The 17,656-nt window shown below is 49.3% G+C and overlaps 1 protein-coding gene across 9 annotated transcripts in view; it reads right to left on the bottom strand.

The window, feature by feature from the left end:
- hdac4 (histone deacetylase 4) overlaps nt 1–17,656 on the bottom strand; it is a 595,905-nt gene that overhangs the window by 552,636 nt on the left and 25,613 nt on the right. For all 9 annotated transcript variants that reach the window (XM_068035894.1, XM_068035896.1, XM_068035900.1 and 6 more), the window contains exon 2: nt 7,272–7,476. Coding sequence is in view for 5 of the 9 variants with exons in the window: in XM_068035889.1 (XP_067891990.1) it covers nt 7,272–7,296 (25 nt within the window). In the remaining 4 variants the exon portion in view is untranslated. The remainder of the gene's footprint in view (nt 1–7,271; nt 7,477–17,656) is intronic.

The raw sequence follows: 17,656 nt of genomic DNA, 5'->3' as shown, positions 1-17,656 counted from the left end.
TGCCCTAAAGTTTTTGCACTCCAATATCTACCGACATATTTGTTCTTCAATCTCCCTCTCACTATGTGGGGGTCCATAGCACACGCCCAGTATAGTAGCTGCCCTCTTTTTATTTTTGAGCTCCACCCATATGGCCTCGTTTGGTGATTCATTTAGCATATCATCCCTCCTCAAAGCTGTTATTGATTCCTTAACTAGTAATGCTACATCCTCTCCTTTTTTATCTCCCTCTCTATCATGCCTGAAAACTCTATATCCAGCTGCCTTTCTTGCCCCTCTTTAAGCCAAGTTTCCATTATAGCAATGATATTGTGTTGCCATGTGTCTATCTGTGCCCTCAACTCATTGGCTTTATTTAGCATACTCCTTGCATTTAAATAAATACCATTTAACACTGCCAAATTCCTGTGTTGCACACTTTTTAATCTTTGCTTCGTCTGCCTTTCAGGTCACTCATTAATTTTGCTAATTTTGTGTGTCCTGTTCCCTGCCCTGAAATTGTCCTATCTGAGACTGTGCTCAGGTTCCCATCCCTGTCAATCTAGATTAAACCATCCCCAAGAGCACTAGCAAACCTTTCTGCAAGGATATCTGTCCCAGTCCTGTTCAGGTGTAGACCGTCCAGCTTCGAAAGGTCCCACCTTCCCCAGAACCGGTCCCAATGCCCCAGAAATCTGAAGCCCTCCCACCTGTACCATCTCTCCAGCCACGCATTCTTCTGGCGTATTTTCCTATTATTATATTCACTAGCACATGGCCTTGGGAGTAATCCAGAGATTACTACACTTGTAATCCTGCTTGCTAATCTCTTTCCTAACTCCCTAAACTCAGCCTGCAGGACCCTATCCCTCTTACTTGCTATATCGTTGGTACCAATGTGGACCACGATCTCCGGCTGTATACCCTCGCCGTCCAGAACGTTCTGTAGCCTCTCAGTGATATCCATGATCCTTGCTCCAGGGAGGCAACATACCATCCTGGAATCACGTCTGCGACCACAAAAACACCTATCTGTTCCTCGAACCATAGAATCCCCTACCACTATTGCTCTCTTGTCATTTTTCCTCCCTCCCTGCACAGCTGAGCCATCCATGGTGTTCCGATCATGACTCTCACTGCACTCTTCAGAGGAACCCTCCTTCCCATTGGTACTCAGAACTGAATACCGGTTCGAAAGTGGGATGCCCTCCAGCGACTCCTGCACTAGCTGCCCTGACCTTCTTGTCTGTCTGACAGCTATCAAGTCCCTCTCTGACTGTGCTCTCTTTAAGCACCGGGTTGGCAACCTCCTGAAATGTGCTATCCACGACGTCCTCCACCTCGCGGATGCGGCACAGTGACTCCAGCCGCCGCTCAAGCTCCAAAACTCTAAGCTCAAGCTTCTGCAGCAGGAGACACTTCCTGCAGATGTGCTTGTCAAGGACACATCGTGTGTCCACGACTTCCCACATATGACAGGAGGCACATTCCATTTGGCTGAGTGGAATAAGTGTAATAACTTACCAGTTATTTGCAATCAGCTTTATCCCTGCACCATGGAGGCTGAAAAGGTAGAAAAGAAACCAAAGAGCACCTCCCCCCGCTGCAGCCAGCGAAATCCCCCCACACACAACTCACAGCCTCACTCTGTGCAAACAGCACTATTCCAGATAGTAATCAGAAATAAATTACAGGTAGCTATCCCAGGGCTTTAATTTAAAAAGAACCTTTTTTTTCCTCCACTCTGCTGTATCTAAGCTATCCACAGGCAACAGCTGCCACCCACCAACCAATCAGCCCACAGATTTCCCATGATGTCACTGGTTGTTTTTTCCCACTTATCAAATAGAGCACGCGCCAACACTGGCAGAAAAGCCTGCCGCTGACCCGGACTTCTGGTAAGTGAGGGCCTCGAGCCCCACTCTTTAATTTATATAGCTCCGCTCAGTCCCGGTCCCTCGCAGGTCCACCACAGACACCAGCTTGCAGATTTTCTCCTATGTTCAAAATATAATAGCCAGTCTTGTTTATTTGCACTTTTTTAATATCATGAGTCTTATGTCATAACTTCTTTCCTGCTATCAGCCACTTGCCTATAGCTACTCTTGGCATGGAGGAATAGAAGCGGGCTATTTATCCCCTCGAGCTTTTTCCGCCATTCAATGGGATCATGGGTGATTTGAAACCTAACTTCACATACCTCCTTTGCCCTGTATCCTTTAATATTTTGGATCTGTACCTACACCTCAAGGACTGCAGTGGTTTAAGAAGGCAGCTCACCACCGCCTTCTCAAGGGCAATTAGGGATGGGCAATAAATGCTGACCTAGCCAGTGACGCCCACATCCCACAAACAAATATAAAAAATCCAAACTTCATTTTAAATTCATTGTTCAACATATGGAAGTATCTTAAATTTCAACAAATATGGTCCTGAACATCAGTATGCTTTTACAGATAGCCACTTCAAAACAGAAATACAAAACACATGTAAATTAATTGCCCATGACAGATTGATGAGCACAAGCTCTTTACATGCAAAATACAAGCTTCACGAGTCATCTAGTGACTGGGAAATGTTGACATAACAATTTATAATGGTAAATTTTGACAGACAAGAACAACCACAAATCGTGACAACAGGAAGATACGTGTATTATACAAAAAATGCCTGAGTGATCAAAAATTCAACAGAAATTGAAAAGATTCTATTCTCCTTATCGTAAACTTTGAAAGCATCAGCATTTTTCCAGAATTTTGCTCAATACATATTCTGGGCCAGATTGTGCTGTCAAAATAAAAGTGAGACCAATAGCACTCGCTATTGCTTATACAGAAATGGTACAACGCCAGACAAACAGCAGGTGCATGGTTAGATTCCACGTTACAGCAAAATGTAGCCCAGTATATACTTTACAAATCAATGCAACCCATTCATTTATCTAAAGCTATCAATATCTTTAAGCTGCCATCATTCATTTGTAAGAAAGTTTGCATCATCACAAAAATGGTTGTGTTTTGTGTGTTTCTCTCATTCCTCTTCTTCCACTCTTACAGGTGGCCACTTCTGGCTCCCTTCAGTCATGCAGTGAAACCAACAGGAAATCAAGGACTTAACCACAAGTGCCACCAATACCACTTCAAGAAACCAGCTAACAGGAAAGCAGTTATGTCATTCTGGAACTAGAATTCAAACCCAGACTCCTTTGGGAACACAAGGCCCAGCCTCAACTTCACCAACTTCCTCTGTTGTCATGTGATAAATTTATTTTCAGGCAATTGCCTTTCTGTATTTGTTGCTGCTTCTGCAGTCTTATGATCAACGGCTGCATTCATATTTAACATGGTTTGTGTGTGCCATGTGAAAGGTTTCGGATTAAATTAGCACATTTTGCTTCAGAAGATGATACTTACACATTACGCCAAGATCATCAAGTTAGAGCATTTAACGTATAAATAGGCCACATAAGCATGATATCTAAGTTCTCAAAGTGCTTATAACCCTTTCAATAGTCAAAGACTACAGGATAATCCTCTGTGCAGCTCTGGAATTTAAAGTAAATACCATTACCAACTGACAAATCATGACAACTATACTAACATTCAAAAATTCTGTTGAACTACTGGAACCAGCTACAAATATCCAGTGGAACGTAACCTCCTATTACCACTGAAATGTTTATTACTGTCCGCAGGGGAATTTATGCTTCTTCACGCACCTGCCTATTTCCTCCCCTCTCATGAAAGCATTAGCACTTAGCTAGGCTACAAGAGGCCTAACTTTTACTAACTTTCAATACGGAATGAATGATTATAATGCCAAAAAAGTCAGAGCAGGCACACAAGCTCAATAGTTTTAAATTTATCAGATATTGCATTTTAAAGATTTTTGGAGCTTCTCAATTCTTCACCTCTAGAAGGGGTGACTTAATAGAGGTGTACAAAATTATGTGGGACCTAGATAGAGTATACATGAAGGACCTGTTTCCCTAGCGGAGAGGTCAATTACCAGGGGGCACAGATTTAAGGTGATTGGTAGAAGGATTAGAAGGGACATGGGAAAATTTTTCACCGAGAGGGTGGCAGGTGTCTGGAATTCGCTGCCAGGAATGGTGGTGGAGGCAGAAATCCTCACCTCATTTTAAAAGGTACCTGGACATGCACCTGAAGTGTTGTAACCAGCAAGGCTATGAACCAGGTGCTGGAAGGTGGGATTAGATTGGGTAGCTGGTTGTTTCGGCCGGTGCAGACACAACAGGCTGAATGGCCTCAATCTGTGCCATAATTTTTCTATGGTTCCAGAACCACTAGCTTGCAGATTTTCTCCAATGTTCAAAATATAATGGCCAGTCTTGTTTGTGTGTGTTTTATTAATATCGAGTCTTATGTCATAACTTCTTTCCTGCTACCAGCCACTTGCCTAAAGCTACTCTTGGCATGGTGGAATAGAAGCAGGCTATTTATTCCCTCCTGCTTGTTCTGCCATTCAATGGGATCAGGGCTGATTTACAACCTAACTCCACACACCCACCTTTGCTCTGTATCCCTTAATACTTTGGATAACAAAAATCTATCAATCTCAGATTTAAAAACAATTGATCTGGTATCAACAGCCACTTGTGGAAGAGTTCCAAACACCTGAAAGGCCTAGCTCTAATTTTTAGACTATGCCCCAGTCTTAAGACTCCTCAAGCAACAGAAATAGTTTCTATCTACGCTATCTATTCCCCTTAATATCGTGAAAGCTTTGATCAAATCACCCCTTAAATCTTCTAAATTCCAGGGAATACAACCTTAGTTTGTGTAATAAAAACAAGAAATGCTGGAAATACTCAGCAGGTCTGGCAGCATCTGTGCAGAGAGAAGCAGAGTTAACGTTTCAGGTCAGTGACCCTTCCTTCTTAGTTTGTGTAATCTCTCCTTGTAATTTAACCTTTCAAATCCAGGCATCATTCTGCTAAACATATGCTTGCACTCCCTCCAAGGCCAATATATCCATCCCTCCTATGGTGTGCTGCCCAGAACTGTTCACAATACTCCAGGTGTGGTCCAATCAGAGCTTTGTATAACTGAAACATGATTTCTACCTCCTTGCCTTCCAGTCATAAAGGTCAGCATTCCAAGAAGCTTGATTATTTTCTGTACCTATTCATGACATTTAATGATCTATGTACTTAGACCCCAAGTCTCTTTAGACCACTACTGTTTCTAACTTTTCACTGTTCCATTGTTTTTAGATCCAAAGTGGATAACCTCACATTTGCTTGCATTGAAATCCATTTGCCACAGTTTTGCCCATTTTATTATGCCCATATCTCTGTCCTTGTCCAAGTTTCTATGACTCCCTACAGAAGGCAATGTGCCAAATCTTGCTGAAGCAGGGCATCTCATGGTGCGTGTCATTTATTCAACTTTTTATTGCACCCTTCAGCTCAAAATATTTTTGTACTGTAACTAGCTGGAAGTTTGAAATGATAACTGCACTGCAAGGGTAACGGGACCCCTGGGACCTTAGTGAATGGTGGGATCAACTGTATCTCCTTAACCAATATGAGATTTTAGAATTGAGAAAGAAACACAAATGATGGAGAAGGAAATGTGAAAGTCAAAACAGGTACAGGAAGGGAAAGAGAGGACAAGATTGCATTAGGAGGAGAGAAGAGTGACAGAAAGGGAACATAAGAATAAAATAAAAATTTGTAATTTTTTAAAATCCCCAACAATTGATTACATGCAGGAATGAGACTGTACAACTTAAATTGATCCCTTTCTTAACCAGAGGTTAATTGGCATTGGATGAACAATTATCACATCATTAAAAAAGGTATCAAGTTCCAGCCTGAACATTCTGCGGTGAATTTAATGGGCAATTGATATGCAAACTCAGCAAGTTATTAAAAATAATGTGGAGGTTAAGAGTCAGATACTGTTTTGCACAAAGCAAAAGGTGGAGCTGCATAAGTCAACCGGCAAGTTCTGCAGATCCAAATCAACGGAATATCTCTTAATCCCCTCAACTTGCTAGCCAATTTGCACATTAATAACGTTCTCATGAATACATCATTATTTTTCCAGCAAGATCTAGCCCACTTGATCTTTTCAGCAGAATAAAAACTAAACCCAATGGGGGGTAATGGAGGGCAGAAGTAAGGACAAGGCATGTTGCAAGCAGGCCGGCTTTCACATGAACATTCACTGCAGAAACCATAAGGTCAAAGACAACCCCAGCATCCAATGCACACTTTCATTCTTGATTATGTAGATGAGTCAAACGCTTAGAATCAAGATATAAGTTTGCTGTACTGCCTTTCCCAAAACTTGCTATTTTAACTCTATACCACTTGTTAAATTACATGCAGTATTTCCAGTCAACAGAAAAGAAAGGTTGAAACTTATTAAAAAGTGATCAAGTTAGAGCATACAGTCAGCATAAAATAGGCAATGGAAGTTTTGGTATCCAAGTACTCATATAAATGCAAGTTATTTATTCTCTTTCTTCAACATGGTTAAAACCCTATAATTAGTTTTGAGACTACAAGGGAATCCTCTATGCAGTGAACTTTCAACAGTCAGAGATCTTAGAGTCCAAACTGTTACATAGGAGGTAAGAAACCTCAGCATCTGCCATAAGGACCAATAAGACATTGCAATGGTCATAGTAAATTTACTGAGCAACATTGGGCACAACTTAAATTGTCGGGCATAATCCAAGTAACCACAACTACTTCATAATATGCATAATGGAATCTAGTTGTTAGTTACACTAATGAATACTTTTTTTTTTAAAGTAACAGGCACCATATTATGGAAACTGGTCTAATGTAGCATTTTTTCCCCACTTAAACGACATTATTTAGAAAGCAACATTTGACAATGCAGAATTTACTTTAGGAATTTCCTCCCCTCCTCTCTGAAGGCACGGTCTCATGTTGGATTAAGCCTCCACAGGTGCCAACAGCCCTATTAAGTACCTTACCCAAGTGGTAATGTTTAAGCCCCAGCTTCACAATAAACAGGCATCACAAACATGTCCAATTCTATTCTCAATGAACATCCATGCACTTCCAATAGAAATCACCAGATATTAATCAAGATAAAGAAACTTACACTAGGCTTTGGGTGGGGTGAGTGGGATGGGGAAACCATCATGCATGAGATCAGCTGATCGGACTCAAGATCAAACCTAGAAATTTCTGGTACAGCTTCATCACCATATCAAATAACATCATCTTGGAGTAGTTATTATATCAGTTTTAATTTTAACATACAAGATAAATATTGAAAATGGTTTACCTGAATGGCTTTGTGAGGTCATCATTTAGACAGTCCACAGCTGTAGTAAATGGCAATGGGTCAGATTTTCCAAGCAAGTAAAAGGACAGCCCCCAAGAACTCCAACACTCCAGGAATACATACAAACTCAATAAAGCATTGTTCTGCAGCCAAGGTAATATTTTCCAAGCTAAGTGTTTTCTTCACCACAATTCCAACTATGAACCTGTTGGGGAAAAAAGCATTTTGGTCAATTATGATCAGAAATGTATTTTGTTTTACTACATAAAAGGTTTAATGCATTTTTGCTATTTTAGGGTTGATGAATACAAAAATCAGTAAGTACAAGAACCAAAAACAAACTGATGCTTTATCACTGGTAGACCAGAGACTTTCAGCCTTTCCTACAGATTTCCATGGTTTCAAACCTCTTTCCATAAGCTCAGAGCAATAAAAAAAATTGCTCAAGTTATAAAATCTTGTTGCTTATATAAAATAAGCATGCAGTCAAGAGAAATGTGCAACCAAACGTATAGGCCAAAGAACTCAACTTAAAAGTTATGAAAATCAACAACTGGTCTCGCTACCTATCTCTGTAATCTCTTCCAGCCCTACAACCCTTAGAGATCTCTGCACTCCTCCAATTCTGACCTCATGCCCTGATTTTAATCGCTCCACCATTGGTGATTATACCTTCAACTCTGGAATTCCTTCCCTAAACCTCTCCACTTCTCTACCCTCTGTTAGCATGCTTCTTAAAACCTATTCTTTGACCTAACCTTTGCTCACTTGTCCTAATATCTCCTTATAGTGTCAATCATGGCTCAGTAAGTATCACACTTGATTTTGAGTCAGAAGATAGTGGGTTCAAGTCCCACTCCAGAGACTTGAGCACAAAGTTTAGGCTGGCACTCCTGTGCAGTACCAAGGGAGTGCAGTACTGCTAAAGGTGCCATCTTTCAGATGAGATGTTAAACTGCTCATTCAGGCGAACATAAAAGATCCCAGAGCACTATTTTGAAAAAGAGCTGAGGAGTTATCCCTGGTGTCCCTGAATCAACATCACTAAAAAAAAATTATCTGGTCATTACCATGTAGCTACTTGTGGGAGCTTGCTGTGCACAAATTGGTTGCCATGTTTCCTACATTACAAGAGTAACCACAGTTCAAAAGTACTTCATTGGCTGTAAAGGGCTTTGGGATGTGCTGAGGTCTTGAAAGGTGCTACAGAATGCAAGTCTTTCTTATGTGGCTCGATGTCAATTTTTTTGTCGAATAGGCTGCTGTGAAGCACCTTGGGAAGTTTTACTATAAAGAGGCTATATAAATGCAAGTTATTGTTACTCAAATAATGTTTTAAGTGCCTGAAATCCTACTCAATTTCATCAAGAGCCAAATGTAAAAGGTCCCAGGTTTGCTTGGCACAAGATCTGTTAAAAATAAAACACTGTGCCATGGCAAACTGTAACACATTGAATGACAATACTAAAAAAAATTGTTTCCTTCTGGTTTCAGTTTCCTAACAATAAATTAATAAATCCAAAATGCAACATTTATAAGCATACCTCATTTGCAATAGCAGATTTTCATTTCTTAAACAATTGTATGGGGATAAATTAAAACAAGCAGTGAGAAATCTGAAACAATTATGTAATAGTGAAACCCAGACAACAAAAGCACTGGACTACACCCTGTAGCAAGTTCACATGACAGTGCGAAAGAGCTGCCCAAAGAAATACAATGGATAAACAATCCAGTCATATGACTGGTAAATTCAACATATTTCTGTTTTGCACAACAGCTAGTTATGTTATGATGAAATCATCCTATCACGAAGTGAAGTATGAAAAAAAAATACTGCTGATCCTTTTCTCCAACTGCAAACACTGCAAAGAAAACTTTAAATTGTTGGATCATTCAAGAACTATTTAAAATTTATTTTTAAATGTTAGAAAAAGAAATACAACCAACTGTTTTTGTCATTTCATTATGAACAAAAAAAAAAGAGAATATGAGTTTGGACATTGCTGAATGAAGAAATATGCAGAGGCAGCTATGTAACTCTTGTTTGGTGGTTGTTAATCACAAATTGATACCTATAGCATTACAGCCCAAGATCTGAAGTACTCACCATTTAATTAAACATCCTACATAAACTAACAGAAACAAAGTAGTTATTTAAATTTTTGTGATATATTAGATGGTACGGACACAGAAGGGATAGCGAGAGGCAATATAGACTAAATAGCACAGTTCTAAAGAATGTGCAGGGACAGAGCAACCTGCGGTTCATGTGCATAGATATTTGAAGGTGACCGGACATATTGAGAGAGTGGTTAGCAAAGCATATGAGATCTTGGGCTTCATAATTAGAGGTATTCAGTACAAAAGCACGGTAGTTATGCTGCACCTGTATAAAGCTCTGGTTTAGAGGATGCGAGAGTCCTTGAGAGGGTGTAGCGACGAGGGACTTTAGCTACAAGGTTAGGTTGGACAAGCAGGGGCAGTTCTCCTTGGAGCAAAGGAGATTGAGGGGAGATTTGATAGAGGTGTACAAGATTATGACAGGCTTAGATAAAGTTAACAAAGAAAGGCTGTTCCCATTAGCTGATGGTACAAGGTCTGAGGGATACAGATTTAAGGTTTTGGGCAAGAGATGCAGGGGGGAATGTGAGGAAGAACTCTTATATGGCAAAGGGTGATGACTTGGAACTTGCTGCCTACAAGGGTGGTGCAAGTGGAAACGATGAATAATTTCAAACGGAAATTGGACGGGCACTTGAGAGAAATAAACTTGCAGGGCTACAGGGATAAAGCGAGCAAATTAGACTGATTGGATTGCTCTACAGAGAGCCATGGCCTCCTTCTGTGCCGTAATGACTCTGACTCTATGACAGATGTCTCCTGAAATTAACTCCTTGTTTTTAAGGAAGGAAGGGAGGAAAGAGGAAAGATATCCTGAAAAAACAGAAATCCCATTGCCTAATGTGCGCTCCAACAACCCTGGGTCAGTAATGATTGTCCTTTCATAGGTAAATATATGAACTGAGTTCACGTCAAATGACAATGCCTAACTGACTCTCTGGCATGATTTGTGAAGCTTCAAAGCAGGGATTGAGCACCTTTTTGGACCATTGCAGAATGTTAAAAGGGTATCAACTGCAGTTCCGTTTTCCTGGTATAGATCTGCAGATTTAGCTTAAGCACCAGCTAGATTGACATTGGGTCCTTTTACTACATAGTATTTATAGCACAGAAACAAACAAACAGTCATTCAGCCCAAATGGTCCATGCTGCCAGTATTCATGCTCCATGCGAGTCTCATCCCATTCTCAACCTAAAAGCAGATGATCTGGTCATTATTACATTGCTGTTTGTGGGAATTCACTGTACACAAATTAGCTGCTGCATTTTCTACATTATAATAGTGACTACACTTCGAAAGTACTTCATTGGCTGTAAAGCATTTTGGGACATCTGGAAGTCTTGAAAGGCACTATATAAGTGCAAGTCTATCAGCATATTCTTCTATTCCTTTCTCCCTCATGCACTTCTCTAGCTTCCCCTTAAAAGTTATCTATTCTATTTCACCTCAACTAGTCCATGTGATAGCAAGCTCCATTCTTTGGGTAAAGAGGTTTCTCCTGAATGATTTTGGATGTTTTGGTGACAATCTTATATTTACAATCTCTATTTTTGGGCTCTCTCCATCTACCCTATTAAACCATTTCTTAATTTTAAAGACATCCAGTAGGTTACCCCTCATCCTTCTCTTTTCTACAGAAAGACCCAGCCCATTCAGTCTTTCCTGATAGTTATAGCCTTTCAGTTTTGGTATCATCCTTGATAATCATTTCTCCACTTTCTCCAGTGGTTCTATATCCTCTTTGTAATATGGAGACAGTACTTGAAGTGTGATCTAACCTATTTTCCATAACTTCACTGCCTTTCAATTCTATTCCTCTGGAAAATGACACCCAGTGCTTCGTTTGCATTTTTTTATGGCCTTGTTAACCTGCATTGCTGCTTTTAATGATTTGTGAATCTGAAACCCTAGACCTTTTTGCTCCTCTACTCCATTCAGGCATTTATTTTCCAAGACGTATATGGCCTCCTTATTCTTCCTACCAAAATGCACCAATTCACTGACTCTTCCCCCTTTGTACCTTAAACTGCCAGCATCCACAACCCCTCCCTTAAATGAAACACGCTGAACTCTGTCCATCAACTAATACACCATCTCCAGCATCCACTTCCTCTCAAGTCTTCCAATGTGTCATCACCACCCTGCTCCATACTGACCCCTCCTATCACTCTCTCCTCAAACCCTTTGATACAATTTCTGCCATAAGCACAGCCCAGATCCTTGGTGACTTTGACCAGACGTCACCAGTATTCTACATGATCTCTACCACAGTATGCTATCCTGCCTCAAATGTCAGACATCTCCATAGCACTCGACACAGTTAATCACTGCAATACCCCAACTGTATCCTAGATTGGTTCAGCTTACCTGCCCTATAAAACCAATACCTCATGTAATAGTTTCCATCCAGGCCCCACAGGCCCATGAGGTGTGCCCCAAGATTCAAATCTTAGTCGCTTACTTTCCTGGTCCATATGCTGTCCCTCAGTGATTTGTTTGTAAGCATGGAATCAGCTTTCACTGGGTGCTGACACACTGTCATCACCTTTGACTCTTCTATTAACAATATCCAACAGTGACACCGATCAAGAAATTTCTTCAAATGATACATTGGCAAGATTGAATCTATCCCATTTCATCTCACGCCAAAAGTCCCACACCTTAGCTCCCAGCTCCATTCCCGTCCTTTGTAGATTGCTCAAACTGAGCTTGATGAGACCTGTTTGATCCTGAGCAGAGCTTCAAGCTCCACATTTGCGCCATTATATCATCTGTATGCTCAACTGCCACACCCTCCCTGGAACAAAAACACTTCATGACATCTAAATTCAATTACACTAATATTGCCTTTGCTGGCTTCCTGGGTTGTTCCCTTCTAAAACTGGCAACTAGTTCAAAACTCCACAACCTGTAACCTATTCTATACTAAAAACTACACCTATATATCACTGCTGCCCTTGCCTTAGTACCATTGGCTCCCACAAAGCATCGTTTCAAAATGGTCAAAACAAAATACTGCAGATGCTGGAAATCTGAAATAAAACAAAGTGCTGGAAATACTCAGCAGGTCTGGCAGCGTCTGTGGAGAGGGAAGCACAGTTAACGTTTCAGGTCTGCGACCTTTCATCAATGGTTGCCATTTAAATTGTGGTGGTGGGGGGGGGGATGAGGAGGAGGATGAGGATGAGGATGAGGAGGTGGTGGGGGGGGGGAGAGGATGAGGATGAGGAGGTGGTGGGGGGGGGGATGAGGATGAGGATGAGGAGGTGGTGGGGGGGGGGATGAGGATGAGGATGAGGAGGTGGTGGGGGGGGGATGAGGATGAGGATGAGGAGGTGGTGGGGGGGGGATGAGGATGAGGATGAGGAGGTGGTGGGGGGGGGATGAGGATGAGGATGAGGAGGTGGTGGGGGGGGGGATGAGGATGAGGATGAGGAGGTGGTGGGGGGGGGGGATGAGGATGAGGATGAGGAGGTGGTGGGGGGGGGGATGAGGATGAGGATGAGGAGGTGGTGGGGGGGGGATGAGGATGAGGATGAGGAGGTGGTGGGGGGGGGGGATGAGGATGAGGATGAGGAGGTGGTGGGGGGGGATGAGGATGAGGATGAGGATGAGGAGGTGGTGGGGGGGGGGATGAGGATGAGGATGAGGAGGTGGTGGGGGGGGGATGAGGATGAGGATGAGGAGGTGGTGGTGGGGGGGGGATGAGGATGAGGATGTGGTGGGGGGGGATGAGGAGGTGGTGGGGGGGGGATGAGGAGGTGGTGGGGGGGGATGAGGAGGTGGTGGGGGGGGGATGAGGAGGTGGTGGGGGGGGATGAGGAGGTGGTGGGGGGGGGATGAGGAGGTGGTGGGGGGGGGGATGAGGAGGTGGTGGGGGGGGGATGAGGAGGTGGTGGGGGGGGATGAGGAGGTGGTGGGGGGGGATGAGGAGGTGGTGGGGGGGGGATGAGGAGGAGGTGGGGGGGGGATGAGGAGGTGGTGGGGGGGGGATGAGGAGGTGTGGGGGGGGGATGAGGAGGTGGTGGGGGGGGGATGAGGAGGTGGTGGGGGGGGGGATGAGGAGGTGGTGGGGGGGGGATGAGGAGGTGGTGGGGGGGGATGAGGAGGTGGTGGGGGGGATGAGGAGGTGGTGGGGGGGATGAGAGTGGTGGGGGGGGATGAGGAGGTGGTGGGGGGGGGGGATGAGGAGGTGGTGGGGGGGGATGAGGAGGTGGTGGGGGGGGATGAGGAGGTGGTGGGGGGGTGAGGGGGAGGAGAGGTGGTGGGGGGGGGATGAGGAGGTGGTGGGGGGGGGATGAGGAGGTGGTCGGGGGGGGGATGAGTGGTGGGGGGGGATGAGGAGGTGGTGGGGGGGGGATGAGGAGGTGGTGGGGGGGGGATGAGGAGGTGGTGGGGGGGGGATGAGGAGGTGGTGGGGGGGGATGAGAGGTGGTGGGGGGGGGATGAGGAGGTGGTGGGGGGGGGATGAGGAGGTGGTGGGGGGGGGATGAGGAGGTGGTGGGGGGGATGAGGAGGTGGTGGGGGGGGGATGAGGAGGTGGTGGGGGGGGATGAGGAGGTGGTGGGGGGGGGATGAGGAGGTGGTGGGGGGGGGATGAGGAGGTGGTGGGGGGGGGATGAGGAGGTGGTGGGGGGGGATGAGGAGGTGGTGGGGGGGGATGAGGAGGTGGTGGGGGGGGGATGAGGAGGTGGTGGGGGGGGATGAGGAGGTGTGGGGGGGGGATGAGGAGGTGGTGGGGGGGGATGAGGAGGTGGTGGGGGGGGATGAGGAGGTGGTGGGGGGGGATGAGGAGGTGGTGGGGGGGGGATGAGGAGGTGGTGGGGGGGGATGAGGAGGAGGTGGTGGGGGGGGATGAGGAGGTGGTGGGGGGGGGATGAGGAGGTGGTGGGGGGGGGATGAGGAGGTGGTGGGGGGGGATGAGAGGTGGTGGGGGGGATGAGGAGGTGGTGGTGGAGGGGGATGAGGAGGTGGTGGGGGGGGATGAGGAGGTGGTGGGGGGGGATGAGGAGGTGGTGGGGGGGGATGAGGAGGTGGTGGGGGGGGGATGAGGAGGTGGTGGGGGGGGATGAGGAGGTGGTGGGGGGGGGATGAGGAGGTGGTGGGGGGGGGATGAGGAGGTGTGGGGGGGGATGAGGAGGTGGTGGGGGGGGGATGAGGAGGTGGTGGGGGGGGGATGAGGAGGCTGGTGGAGGGGGGGATGAGGAGGTGGTGGGGGGGGGATGAGGAGGTGGTGGGGGGGGGATGAGGAGGTGGTGGGGGGGGGATGAGGAGGTGGTGGGGGGGGATGAGGAGGTGGTGGGGGGGGATGAGGAGGTGGTGGGGGGGGATGAGGAGGTGGTGGGGGGGGGATGAGGAGGTGGTGGGGGGGGGATGAGGAGGTGGTGGGGGGAGGGGGATGAGGAGGTGGTGGGGGGGGGATGAGGAAGGTGGTGGGGGGGATGGAGGTGGTGGGGGGGGATGAGGAGGTGGTGGGGGGGGATGAGGAGGTGGTGGGGGGGGGGGATGAGGAGGAGTGGGGGGGGGGATGAGGAGGTGGTGGGGGGGGGGATGAGGAGGTGGTGGGGGGGGGATGAGGAGGTGGTGGGGGGGGGGATGAGGAGGTGGTGGGGGGGGGATGAGGAGGTGTGGGGGGGGGGATGAGGAGGTGGTGGGGGGGGATGAGGAGTGGTGGTGGGGGGGGGATGAGGAGGTGGTGGGGGGGGGATGAGGAGGTGGTGGGGGGGGGATGAGGAGGTGGTGGGGGGGGGATGAGGAGGTGGTGGGGGGGGATGAGGAGGTGTGGGGGGGGATGAGGAGGTGGTGGGGGGGGGATGAGGAGGTGGTGGGGGGGATGAGAGTGGTGGTGGGGGGGATGAGGAGGTGGTGGGGGGGGGGATGAGGAGGTGGTGGGGGGGGGATGAGGAGGTGGTGGGGGGGGATGAGGAGGTGGTGTGGGGGGGGGGATGAGGAGGTGGTGGGGGGGGGATGAGGAGGTGGTGGGGGGGGGGATGAGGAGGTGGTGGGGGGGGATGAGGAGGTGGTGGGGGGGGGATGAGGAGGTGGTGGGGGGGGATGAGAGGTGGTGGGGGGGGGATGAGGAGGTGGTGGGGGGTGAGGAGGTGGTGGGGGATGAGGAGGTGGTGGGGGGGGATGAGGAGGTGGTGGGGGGGGATGAGGAGGTGGTGGGGGGGGATGAGGAGGTGGTGGGGGGGGATGAGAGTGGTGGGGGGGGATGAGGAGGTGGTGGGGGGGGGATGAGGAGGTGGTGGGGGGGGGATGAGGATGGTGGTGGGGGGGGATGAGGAGGTGGTGGGGGGGATGAGGAGGTGGTGGGGGGGGGATGAGGAGGTGGTGGGGGGGGGATGAGGAGGTGGTGGGGGGGTGAGGAGGTGGTGGGGGGGGATGAGGAGGTGGTGGGGGGGGGATGAGGAGGTGGTGGGGGGGGGATGAGGAGGTGGTGGGGGGGGGATGAGGAGGTGGTGGGGGGGATGAGGAGGTGGCTGGGGGGGGATGAGGAGGTGGTGAGGGGGGGATGAGGAGTGGTGGGGGGGGATGAGGAGGTGGTGGGGGGGGGATGAGGAGGTGGTGGGGGGGGGATGAGGAGGTGGTGGGGGGGATGAGGAGGGGTGGGAGGGGGGATGAGAGGTGGTGGGGGGGGATGAGGAGGTGGTGGGGGGGGGATGAGGAGGTGGTGGGGGGGGATGAGGAGGTGGTGGGGGGGGATGAGGAGGTGGTGGGGGGGGGGATGAGGAGGTGGTGGGGGCGGGGATGAGGAGGTGGTGGGGGGGGGATGAGGAGGTGGTGGGGGGGGATGAGGAGGTGGTGGGGGGGGGATGAGGAGGTGGTGGGGGGGGATGAGAGGTGGTGGGGGGGGAGAGGAGGTGGTGGGGGGGGGATGAGGAGGTGGTGGGGGGATGAGGAGGTGTGGGGGGGGATGAGGAGGTGGTGGGGGGGGGGATGAGGAGGTGGTGGGGGGGGGATGAGGAGGTGGTGGGGGGGGGATGAGGAGGTGGTGGGGGGGGATGAGGAGGTGGTGGGGGGGGATGATGAGGAGGTGGTGGGGGGGGGATGAGGAGGTGGTGGGGGGGGATGAGGAGGTGGTGGGGGGGGGATGAGTGTGGGGGGGATGGGAGGTGGTGGGGGGGGGATGAGGAGGTGGTGGGGGGGGGATGAGGAGGTGGTGGGGGGGGGGATGAGGAGGTGGTGGGGGGTGAGGAGGTGGTGGGGGGGATGAGGAGGTGGTGGGGGGGATGAGGAGGTGGTGGGGGGGGATGAGGAGGTGGTGGGGGGGGGATGAGGAGGTGGTGGGGGGGGATGAGGAGGTGGTGGGGGGGGGATGAGGAGGTGGTGGGGGGGGGATGAGGAGGTGGTGGGGGGGGGATGAGGAGGTGGTGGGGGGGGGATGAGGAGGAGGTGTGGGGGGGGATGAGAGGTGGTGGGGGGGGGATGAGGAGGTGGTGGGGGGGGGATGAGGAGGTGGTGGGGGGGGATGAGGAGGTGGTGGGGGGGGGATGAGGAGGTGGTGGGGGGGGGATGAGAGGTGGTGGGGGGGGATGAGGAGGTGGTGGGGGGGGATGAGGAGGTGGTGGGGGTGGGGGATGAGGTGGTGGTGGGGGGGGGATGAGGAGGTGGTGGGGGGGGATGAGGAGGTGGGGGGGGGGATGAGGAGTGGTGGGGGGGGATGAGGAGGTGGTGGGGGGGGGATGAGGAGGTGGTGGGGGGGGATGAGGAGGTGGTGGGGGGGGATGAGGAGGTGGGGGGGGGATGAGGAGGTGGTGGGGGGGGATGAGGAGGTGGTGGGGGGGGATGAGGAGGTGGTGGGGGGGGATGAGGATGAGGAGGTGGTGGGGGGGGATGAGGAGGTGGTGGGGGGGATGAGGAGTGGTGGGGGGGATGAGGAGGTGGTGGGGGGGGATGAGGAGGTGGTGGGGGGGGATGAGGAGGTGGTGGGGGGGGGGATGAGGAGGTGGTGGGGGGGATGAGGAGGTGGTGGGGGGGGATGAGGAGGTGGTGGGGGGGGGAATGAGGAGGTGGTGGGGGGGGATGAGGATGAGGATGAGGAGAGGTGGTGGGGGGGGGGATGAGGAGTGATGAGGAGGTGGTGAGGGGGGTGAGGATGAGGATGAGGTGGGGGGGGGATGAGGAGGAGGTGGGGGGGGGGATGAGGAGAGGATGGGATGAGGAGGTGGTGGGGGGGGGGTATGAGGATGAGGATGGGAGGTGGTGGGTGGGGGGGATGAGGATGAGGATGAGGAGGTGGTGGGGGGGGGATGAGGAA

This window comes from Heterodontus francisci, chromosome 7 (assembly GCF_036365525.1).
Source record: "Heterodontus francisci isolate sHetFra1 chromosome 7, sHetFra1.hap1, whole genome shotgun sequence".
NCBI lineage: Eukaryota > Metazoa > Chordata > Chondrichthyes > Heterodontiformes > Heterodontidae > Heterodontus > Heterodontus francisci.
The sequence above is the reverse complement of the archived record's forward strand: the minus strand, read 5'-3'. Positions and strand labels throughout refer to the sequence as shown.